Source organism: Abrus precatorius, unplaced genomic scaffold, assembly GCF_003935025.1.
Source record: "Abrus precatorius isolate BTA unplaced genomic scaffold, Abrus_2018 Scaffold6, whole genome shotgun sequence".
Classification (NCBI taxonomy): domain Eukaryota; kingdom Viridiplantae; phylum Streptophyta; class Magnoliopsida; order Fabales; family Fabaceae; genus Abrus; species Abrus precatorius.
The window spans coordinates 16,193,462-16,206,038 of record NW_020874406.1 but is presented as its reverse complement, the minus strand read 5'-3'; the positions used below and the strand labels follow the sequence as shown (position 1 = coordinate 16,206,038).

Here is a 12,577-nt window from a genome sequence, read left to right as displayed (position 1 = left end):
AAAACATTTTAACATTGCTACCGTATATAACTTTTATAGAGATCATGGCATTTTGAGTGGAGCAACGGTGTTTTTTGGTAAATATATTGCAATGACAATGCTTTTGTTTTCTCCTCATTCTAAAATCGCCAACAAATGCGTGGATTTGCAATTTCTATCTCATTTTGTTTTCCCTATGTACAAGTGATTCGATCTAACGTTTTCCGCGATCACTCGCCTGTAGCTAATTAATGACGATTGTCCCTAAGCTACATATCGTTCATCTAAACCTTCAACTTTTCATTGCAACAGGACCTTCAACAATATTGGTGTTTTAACACTTGACAACCACTGTAATTTCCGTTTTGTTACAGTAGCCTCCATCGTAAGGTGCAAACCCGTACCATAGTCAACACTCAACTCGTTTCAAGAGTGATGACAGATAGGCTAGAAAGTACAAGCAGTCAGAGACCCAAAAAGTATTGCCAGCACCGCAATATTCGCAATGGATGACATACATGAATAGAAGAAGGTTCGGTTCCAAGTTGAAATTTGAAGCTCCTCTGTCTTGCCTTTCACGAAAGAAACACGCTGAGTCGTACACAGCCCAACCCATGTTAGAAAGCAAGCTGTATTCCTCTAGCAAGTCAATCCTTTGTCAGAGTTACAAGAATGTTATATTCCTCTCCCTTGGCCTTGCTTTTGAACAAAAGTAGCAAGCCCAAGAGGATAGAGAATTACAGAATACCCAAAAAAGTAGCAAACAGCACTAGATTCAAACGCAGTAGAAACATCTTTTGACTATTTTTTCACACCTCTTGAACAAAACAAAACTATTGTACGGCTAGCATATTAATATATATCATATGATATAATAGATCTACCTTAGGGATCCCATATATATATATATATATATATATATATATATATATATATATTGGACAAGTACAGTACAAAACAAGAGGCTGCCGACAGCCCCACACATAATACTAACCAACTAGTTTGGTTCCGAGACAATTGGGTGGTTAAGTAAAGTTCGGCGTTGGGTTGGGTTGGGTGGGGAATCGTTGTCATTCATATCACACAAGCACTATTGTATGGTTAAGTTTCACAACCCTGGTTAATCCCGATTCAACAAATTATCACATCACCCATTAATCATTCAGCTTGAACTTTGACGCACAGCACAAGCAACAACCTGAGCCCACTGCCTCAGCCTTGTCTTCACCGTCTGAGGATTATCACCTGCATAATTAATTAACACAGGACAAAAACAATTAAACAAAAAAGCTGCAGATCTTAATTAACCCGAGTTAATTATAATTAAGAATTATAAGTTATCTTAATTACCCGTGCTGAAGATGGGACTGCCATGGGGAGAAGGAGTGCTGTCGCAATCGGGAGAAGACGGCGTCGTTTTGGGGACGAGGGAATCGTTGTAGGTTTTGTTGACGGCGTAGTAGAGGCCGAGAGCGGGTAACGTATCGGAGAGACGACGGTCGAGTTCCACCTCAGGGGAGGAATCGAATCCGAAGCCCAATTCAATGCAAGCTTTGAGTTCGTCAACGTCCTCGTCGGTCACGCTCTTGCTGCGACGGTTCTTCCAGTTCCCCTTGCGCCGGAGCCACGCCTCGTCGCGATAGGCATCGGGCGACCAGGATCGCTGCTTAAACAGCGGCGACGCGGACGCTGGGTGCATCAGCGGCGGACGGTGGAGCAGGAAGTGCGGCGGCGGCGCGTTGGGTTCATCGGGTTGGGACATGGGCCACTGGGCGGTGGGGTTGTGCGGAGGTCGAGGGACCTCGCACGACGGGTTAGGGAACGCTATGGCGTTATTAGGTTTTGTTTTTCTTTCGGCGCTTTTGAATGTGAAGGCACACCACAGGCTTTATGGTGAGGTGGTGGATCCACTCAACGCCCTCACCTCTCTTTCATTCGTCCACGTCATCATTACCTGTCCTCATTATTTTCCTTCTCTCTTTCATTCTACACCTGTATACATACACTACTAATATTATATATAATGTCTTCTTCTTTTTTTGTTTGCTTGGCGTGGAAATATCGTACGCTCTCTTTATTTATTAGCTTTGCTTAATTGCCCAACCAATGCGTCGCTGACATATGATTGTATCTGAATTTTTTGGTCTTGTTCCCTTCCCCGCAAGGCGTATTTTATAATGGCTTCTTGCCCACGGAAATAATACGCTCCAGATATTCACATTCATCCATTCCACATATCCCCATTTTACATCAAAGTTTATTAAATATCCTTTCAAAAACAAGTTTATTGTTCTGGGATATTTAAATTCATTCTTCAGATTCTTTTTTTAAATTGGTAAATCACATCTTAAAAGAATAACTTATATCAGGCAAATAAAATAAATTTCGGTCTTAATTTTAAGAATCAAATTAAGTTTGCATCATATAAAACTTAATCCTATTCATCTCATCTTATTCTTAAATGAAACACTTAATGATTATTTTTAAAATTAGCAAGATACAAGACAGTGAGAGCTTCAAATTTACGATATACATCTCGTTATTTGTATTATTGATAGGATGCATTACCTTAAAAGCAATCTCTTACTGTAGGATTGTAGTTTTTTCTAAGTCAAATGTTATTTAATGCTTTGGAAGTGTTAGTTAAATCTATTAAAAATCATTATTAATGTATTTAATATATTGTCTTAGCTTGTAAAAAATTTATTTTTTGCGTAAATTTTAATTAGGATTTTATTTTTATTTTTTAAACAATTTGCAAAACTATTTTTCTAATTAACCGCGCATGTTTCCATGATCACAGTAACCGAAGATAAACTTTATCTTTGGTATTTCGTAGTAAACTTAAACCACATACGTCCCATTTCACTTTTCTTTTTTCCAAATTCAACTACATTCTTACAATACATTTAATATTTTATAGTTTATATTATCAATTAATTGAACTATTAAAAAAAATGTCTAATAACAAAAGAGGAAAAATTGGAAAATATATAAGATTCTTTTAAAGATAGGGAAAGGAAAAACCGAAAACAGAGAAAGAATCACAAGCCTCGAGATTGGAATATTTCATTTAGTTTGTCAACTAACATGAAAATACGAAGATCCGCTGAAGAGGTATTCACTCTAATGAACTTGTCATTACCGGTGGCTTTCAGTTTGGCGAAGCAGTTTGTGCTTTGATTGGCTTCCCTTAGCTCATGCATGCTTGATAGAGATGTCCCAGATTCTTTGAATTGGATGATGTATATCGACAATGAAGGTCCCATATTTGTGAGAGTCTATCATCCAATCTTATGCACTAAGCCAGCGTGCTTCAGCAGATTTTGTTTTACAAATCATGTTTCTACAACCAAGCTCCTAAAAGCTAGAATTAAACCATTCTTTATGCTTGATGACTCCATGAAAAAGGATGTAAAAACTAACAATCTTTTTATTCATCTCTTTAATGTAATTTTATTCAACATAATACTTTTTTATTGTTAACAAATAAAATATTTATTATTTTTCAATTTATAAAAAAATTAAGAATGATACAGTGTATCTTTATTTTTTTAATATATTATAATTTAACATTACCCGTAAGAAAAAATATAGTACGTAGAGAAAGAAAAACTCACTAGTATTTCATTGATCGAAAGCACACACAACAACCTTATAATGCATATCTTAGTAATTGCGTTTGAAATTGGAATAGAATATCCATACATGATTCGGTCAAATTAGCCACACCTGAATATTACAGGTATAAAATAGAATGCCAAATAATATCGAAAAAAAATTGAGTGCAAAAATTACGCTTTATTTTAGTTCAAAGTTTGTTCAACACTAAAGATATCTCTTAACTATTGAACATATTTTTTTATCAAATGTAAAGATTATAAAAGTTTTTTTTTTTAAAGACTTGTCAATATGTTCAATAGACTTGCTTATTTATTGACGATGCCTTTTTATGAATATTTATCAACAGTGTTAGAGTTTAAAAATAAGTAAAAATACATATTTTATCATTTTATTTTAAACTAGCATTTACACGAAATAGGATTGTATAAAAATTTAATGAGAAAAATGTCAAAAAAAGGTATACGCCTTTTAAGTTTTTAAAATTTATTTAAATAAAATTTATAATTAATTTCGTTTCACAAATTCTTATATAAAGAAAAATCGTTAAATAGGCATTGATTTAGATAAGTATCTACATGCAGCTAGTTATCCTTAAAATATTCACCAAAATCTAAATCACTGGGATAAAACCAAAAACAAAATAAATTATAATTAATTTAAATAAAACTTATAGTTAACTTTGTTTGTAATAAACAAAATTACGATTGGAGTGCTAATAGCAACACCGTGCATTCACCACCATTAAGTCTCTAATTTAAAAATTTATATTATCAATTTAATTATTGATTTTAAAAATATAATTTATAAAATTTTGTACACTTGTAAAAAAATGATAATTACCTTATTATATCACGCTACTTTTATTATTAATATATATATTCCAAAAATCTACGTTTATAAGCAGACTTTAGTTTCGAGGTGCGGACCATGGTTGTTCAAGAGACACGTCACAAAATCATAAAAGCTATTTGAAACAACCTCCGTTAGGACCTACACACACCATCCTTTATCTCCCGTGCTGATTAATTGAGCATATACGCGCGAATATGCTCCATAGACATGTTAAACAACATAAAAATTAAGGATAATATTATAAATTTTTTTAATGTAATTATTGATGTTCTTTTATTTTGAACTTGAATGTAAAGATTATTAAAATAAAAATTTAATTTTGAATAAAAATAACACTAGAAATATTTCATATGCATATAGTTAGTTTATTTCCCCATATGAAAAATTAGATCTTCATCTTGCAATAAAATATATAAAGTAAAACAGTGAAGCTTCAGGTAGTACCAAGTTATGCAAAACCTATTCACTTCTGGTCTTCTGGAGGGACCGTTTATTTGATTACAACAAGTTTAAAAGCTTAACAAGTAATCACCTAAAACAGTTGGTGGGATTACGCGTAAGCAAAGCTTATCTTCCTCCACACGGGGTGTGATGGATTTTGTTTAAGAAATAAATTAGTATAATTAAATATATTTTCAGTCCCTTTAAATGTAAAAAATGTTAAATTTTATATTCATTGCTATTTAATAATAACACGGTATATATATTTAAATACGCCACATCAAAAGCTATTTTAAATTAGTAGATAATATGATATGTTTTATTATATTTACCGAGAATGAAAAACATTTTACTTTAAAACTATAATAATACATGACTTGTGGCAACTCTAAATTGAATAGTATTAAGAAATATGTTATGATTATATGGGCATTTTAATTTAAGAAAAATAAAAACAATTCAATTTATAAAATTTTTACATTGCCATATAAATAACAAAAAAATACTTTAAAATTAAAATTAACACGGGGTCAAATAAATAATAAGATATTAAATAAATCTTATAAATAATTTATTTGATTTAATATGTGAAAATGTAAAGCAGATGAAATTTAGAAAAAAAAAATAAAGAAACGCAAAAAATCAAACCTAGTAATTTTTTTTTTAATGTTTGAACGATGAAGCCATGTATTTTTAGGGGAAAAAAATTATACTGAAAGGTATCACACATTTAAAAAAGAAATGTTTTGTTTTCAGGTCAGAGAAGGATAAGTGTGGATCTCGATCTCTCCTTCCTTTGTTTTTGTTAAATTGACAAATAATAAATAAATTTCTATTAAAAACTACAAGCAAATGAGATTTATCCTTCCTTGAACCATTAATTTAAATTTTTAACTTGTACGATATTATATATAATAAAAAATAATGGAAAACAATTTTTATTAAAAGTATAACATTTAATAATAATAACTAATTTATTTCTATTACATTTAATATCGCATATTTAAAGTTTATAATTTTAATAAAAATTACTGTATATAATGTTATATGTGTTAAAAAAAATAAAATTGGAATTTCCACATGATTTTTAAAAGCGTTTTACGGATCCCGTGTCAATCTATTTTAAAACAATGAAATGAATTATGAAATGTATATTTGAGCGTGTCGCTTTATGCTTACGTGAGCTAAGCAGATTGAATAATGTTAAAATACATGGAAGGCTATGCCTATCGAATCGAATGGGTCAGCCAAGTCGTTTTCAAAATCAATAATGCTGTAGCTCTCCAGCACCATAATTCCTTTTCGATTAAGGAACAAGTGCATATTGACTTTTAGGGGTGTTAATTAAAAAAAATTCAAATATATCTATGGGGGGTTTTCGTCCTCAAGGTTTTTAAAAATTATAAGAATATATAAAAAATTACATTTTAAATTTATTTCTTAAGTATGACCTGGTGTTCTTCAATTGATATTTTTCGTTAGATTATGATAATGATAGACTTTAGATTAACTTTTTTCTCTCGTATTTTTTAATTTTTAACAAAATTTAATTAATAATAAAAAATATATTGCTAGTATTTATCAAAGAAACGTTTCAAGTTACTGGTTCTTTGATCCAGTCTACATATTAATCCAGCCCAACGTAAGGATGAGAGAGGTGGTTTGTTTTTTGGGCTTTGGATTTGGGCCTAATCCTAGTGAACGGGTGTTTTCTTTGCAAACCCATGGAAGGGCATTAGCATTTGGAATGGCAATCCAACAGTCGTGAAAACCATTGACATCTTTATTATGTGGCAGTATTTAAGTTAGTACCTTTTGTTTAACATCTAATATATATATATATATCTTTATCTTTATACAGATGAGTTTTGGAGAAAAATTTGTAATGAGTTTTGAAGAAGAATTTGCCTTTACTCTTTAACATAATAATTTTTATATAATAATTAATAATTATTATTTAAGATTATCTTGAATGCTTTAATTCAAATCAATTAAATTCATTCATTTCTAATTAACAGTTTTGATATATCTTTACTTTTAAAGATATTTTGAATGGTTTAATTCAAATTAATTAAATGTATTTATTTTTAATTAGCAGTTTTTATATATTCAAAAGGTGCCTTCATATTAATATTTATTTTAAATTTTATTATTAGAAATTAATAACTAATAAAATTATATAAACTCTTAAACTTTAAATTAAGTTTATTATAAAAATAAAAATTAAAAATAGTACCTTTAAGGCCGTATTGAATGGTTTAATTTAAATCAATTAAATGCATTCATTTTAATTAGCAGTTTTTATACATTCAAAAAGTGCATCCTTTGCGGCAGATTTGAACCTTAATATTAATGTTTATTTTAAATTTTATTATTAGAAATTAATAATTGATAAAATTACATAAAATTCTTGAAATTTAAATTAAGTTTATTATAAAAATAAAAACAAAAAATCAATAAAAAATAATATCCTAACGTGAGAAAGAAATTGTATTTTATTAGATATGTATATAAGAAAAAATACAGGTTGTTTGTTCGAAATAAAATTTTGAACTAAGATTCTTACAAAATGGCACCTACTGTTTCAGTGCTTTTTGAAATACGACCTGGAAAGGTGAGTTGAAAGATAATGGTTCGGATAATTCATTTGTGGTTCTCTCATGAGTTTTGAAATAAAACTTAAGTCAATCGCATGGACATGATTTTAGTCGATGAAAAGGTGAAGCTTTTATATTTCTTTAGTCGAAGTGCATAAAATGGTTGATTTTTTAAAGAATGAAAATTTTAATGCTTTACCTATTGTAATTATTCAATTATGTAAAATAAAAATATTTTGGTTGTATGATTCTTTATCTATATTGAACTCTTTATATTTGCGTGATAATTATTATTATCAACAAATTATATTTCATGATTGTTTCAGAAACTTTAAGCATATCAAATGCTTATAATGGAATAAAGTTGTATCAATCCCAACATAAAAGAGACTATTTATTACAAGAATAAGTAAGTATTTTAATTATTTTTTATTTATGGAGACATCATTATGTTTTGCATGATGTTTTCTTTTTTTGTTAACTTATAAGCTATCAAATTTATGGTATAGGATGAATACGAATGATGCAAGTATAAGTTATCAACAAATTATATTTCATGATTGTTTTAAGAACTTTAGGCATATCAAATGCTTATAATGGAACAAAGTTGTATATCAATCACAACATAAAAGAGGCTATTAATTACAAGAATAAGTAAGTATTTTAATCATTTTTTATTTATGAAGACATCATTATGTTTTGCATGATGTTTCCTGTTTTTGTTAACTTATAAGCTATCCAATTTGTGGTATAGGATGAATATGAATTATGTAAGTATAAGTCAATTATTAAGTCAGATGTCTGGGTACTCTCTTGTTTCAATGGAAGATAATTTGCTCCAAGCTCAAAACATGACCATACATGAAATAATTGAACAAATTATGTATGTTTTGTATTAAAATAATGAAGTGAAATGCATATATTATTTTTAAAATATATAAAAGTCATAATTTGAAGTTTCTCTTTGAAAAGGTTGAGTTTGTTGTTGTTCTTGTCCAAGTTTTTGAAATTGAATATGAGAAGGGATGACAATATGACTCAAGTGTTTTAAGAAGCTAAAAGAAAATGGACATAAGTTTTTTTGTGAAAATTATCAGAGATATATCATTCATACTCTCAAGTATAAACATTACTACTTATAAACTATATATTTAATTTAAAACTAATTTAGTTAAATTTTTAGTGGACTTATGACCAATTTTTTTTCTTCTAGGTTTAAGTTACATGTTAATGTTATGGATTCTGCTTCTTTTATAATATTTGAAAATCTCTTATTACAGTTCATTGGAAAGTCTGCAAAACAATTGAAAACGGAGATGACTGAAGTTGATTGTGTTGATATTGATTTCATTTAATCTTTTATATTTGTTTTAATTTATAATATTTTTAAAATTGTTTTATACTCTTGTAGCCAAATGTGAGTAATGGATTTTTTCTTTAGATTGATGCAATATTATTCAAGTTCTTTCTATTCAAAGTTAAAATTACTCAAGCAAATTTAGATGCTAATTGGGTTTTATACAATGTTAAGAGACTTGCTGATAGTGTTGATCTAATTAACCAGTTTAAGTTATTGCGTGGTATTAAGGTATATTTTTAAAATTATTAATGATTGAAATAAATGTGTCAAATTTTGATTTCAAAATAAAATAATTAAATCTTGCATATTAGTGAAACGATGATGAAGTAGAAGGAGATTCGGAGGACACTTTGTCAACTCAAAATGCTGACAGTTTGAAGGTTATAATTTATCTTGAATAAATTTAATCGTCTTCAAATTGAAATGAAATTTCATTTGACAAATTTATTTATTGTTAAATATCTAAAAAAAAAAATTGTATTATGTTTGATGCATGAACATTTTGAATGAAGGTGCTGGCTTAACTATGAGTAATGGTTGAAGATGAGCAAATAATTGATATTACAATGTAGTAAATGAATTGACTTCAAATGAGTAATAATATTTTAAAAAATATTGGTTTAAATGTTGATTATAATTTAAATTGTGTTAAGATTTCCAAATAGTTTCTATTAAAGTAGCTCCGAGTGTCAAACAACCCTGGAAGATGGTAATGAATGAGAATGAAATGAGTTCATCAGTTGTTGAGGAGTAACAAATACAAGGTTTAAGGACAAAGCCTTTAAAGAAGGTCATCATTAAGAAGTTAAATGTTTAATTTCCTTTTTATTTATATGTGACTTTTTTCTTTTATGTTTAGTTATAAAGCTATTTGCTGATATTTTAATATATCTGAACCATGGTATTCTCTACCAATGTTACTTGAGTGGACAAGATTTTAAATATATAAATTTAACTTTTAAGTTCTTTTGGAGAAATTCTTAGCACACTTTGATTTAAGTCCTTCATTATTTATATTGTCAGGTTATATTAGTACGATTAACATATTTACCTATTTTTTTATAACTTTAGTATTAATATATTAATACATTTATCCTTGCAAAGTTTAAAGCTATTTTGAATTATTTAATTTAAATAACTTAAATGCATTTATTCTAATTAATTAGCAATTTTGATATATTCGAGAGGTACATCAGCACCTCTTTTTTAATTAGCATTTAAATGAAATTTTAAATTTTAATATAAATAATTCACTTTAAATTTTATTCTTGAAAATTGATAATTTATATATGATTAATAAAAAATAATAGAATGAATGAATAAAAATTGATGAGTATATATATATATATTCTAAAGATAAATGTAACATTTGAATGTGTTATAAATAATCAAATGAGAGCTATATGGACGTAAAATATTTAATAAAGATAAAAAATTATATTTTATTTAGTATGTATATATATTAACATATTTGTATGTTCTTTTTAACCTTAATATTAACATATAGAATCATTCATGAAAAATAGTAGAATGAATAAATTATAATTAATTAATTTATATATTTGAAAGGTCATACAACAATAGAATAATAAGAATTAATATTAATTTAGTATTTGTAACTTTAATATTAACATATTAATGCATTTATTCTTACAAAGCTTACGATAGTTTTGAATTTTTATATTAATAGTTTACTTTAAATTTTATTATTGGAAACTGCTAATTGGCATCTGATTAATGAGGAATAGTTGATTAAATAAATAAATTTTATTATTACTTTAACTTTTAATATTATTATATTTATTAGGTAACTAAATCAGCTCATATAAAATTAATTAGAAAATGCTTGATTATCTGTATAACATTGATACATTACAAGAGAATATTTAAAATTAATTTAAATATTCTATTTCTTTATTTCAAATTTAAATATTATATGAAAAATATAAAAACTATTACAAATATGGTGTATAAGAAAATCTTTCAAAAATTAAATTAGATTTATTATAAAAATTATAACTTTCTTTTTTAATTAATGTCAATATGAAAGAAAAATACTTTATAAAGTTATATACTATATTTCTTTCTTTTAAATAACTAATATTTTTATGAATGATAATATTAACATATGCTAATTAAATATTATTATAAAGTTGTTCTTATCATAATATTTTTGTCTATATTTTATGTGACTTATAAATTTTATATTATATCGACATATGTAATTTTAATTGATATAAATATTCATTTTTGTTTTTAATAAAATTATTCTTCTCTTTTACTTTCTATTTAAATCTTAATTGAAATTTTAAAATATATAAAGTATATAAAAATTTGCATATGAAAATTTATTTATCTTATTTTTCAATCGAATTATGATATTATTTAACATAATATAATTTTATTATTATATATTTCTTATATTTAAATTATAGTTTATAATATTAATATATACTAATATATAATATAAACAAATTTCTGTGATATATATATATATATGTGATATATATATATATATATATATAATTGATAAATATATGATTCAATAATAAAAAATTAAATTATGATACTTGATACATAATAGTGATTTCAGAAATATAAAATAGGCTTATTTAATAAAAGAATTAATTTTTTTATCCTTAAATTATGTGCTATATAATTTTGTAGAATAAAATAAGATATGTAATTTTATTTCTTCAATAATTTTTGTCTTAAAATATTTTAAATATATTAAAAAAATTTCTTTTATCAAAAATCCTTATGTTGTAGTATGTATGTATACATGTTAAATTATTTCAAATTAATTATAATAGTATTTTTAAACTTTATAGAATTAAATTTATAATTTATAAATTTAAATTATATTTGAGTTTAATCCTTTTATTTTTAGAGTTAATTTACAAATATTTAAAAATATAATATAAATCTTTATATAATTTATGAAATTATTTTATTAGTAATAATATTAATATATACTAATTAATTTTAAATTTTAAAATAATTTAAATATTATCATAAACATTTTATACAATTATTTTTTATTTTATTATTGATTATAATATTATACTATAATATAATAATTTATCTGTGTATCGTATGGGTCACCTTCCTAGTATATATATATATAGTCAAAAGTTAAATAACAAAATTATAAATTCTTTTAGTATGACTTCTTAATTAAAATTGAACTTTGTCTAATAGATTGTATAATAAAAATAAACATGAAACTTTGCACATGAAAAATTATTTTCATTATCTTGAATTTGTTTTATAAGATACTTATAATTAAAATACACAAATTCATAAAAATAGTTGAAATAATTAAAATTTTAAAATATTATAATAAGACAATTATTTATTTATTTATTATCATTAAACATAATTTCACTATCAAAATTTATCATTATTTTTTAGTTGATTATTTTAATCAATTTTTTTATATTAAATATAAATAAAAAAGTACTGCATAAAGAATATAAAGTGTCCTGTAATAAAAAATGTTAAAACCTTAAGACGTCTTATAAGAAAATTAAAAAAAATATTTATGAACATTTATAATATTGCTCAAAATATATTATGAATTTTTTTATTTTATAATTTAATCAAGCAAAATATTAAAATCTAAAAGTTAAATTAATCTTTACCGAGTGATTAATTAAGAAAAGATTAGGGCATGTATACCTAACATGCAGGCTAACACATATTAAATGGAAGGTATTAATAG

At 25.8% G+C, this 12,577-nt stretch overlaps 1 protein-coding gene across 1 annotated transcript; it reads right to left on the bottom strand.

The window, feature by feature from the left end:
• On the bottom strand, positions 1 to 1,939 carry LOC113869147. Its single transcript, XM_027505324.1, has 2 exons — positions 1,330 to 1,939; positions 1 to 1,224 (listed from the first exon to the last, which is right to left on the bottom strand). Exons 1-2 carry the CDS (start codon positions 1,739 to 1,741, stop codon positions 1,142 to 1,144), a joined length of 495 nt encoding a protein of 164 aa, XP_027361125.1. The 5' UTR covers positions 1,742 to 1,939; the 3' UTR covers positions 1 to 1,141.
• Between the last annotated feature and the right edge of the window lie 10,638 nt (positions 1,940 to 12,577).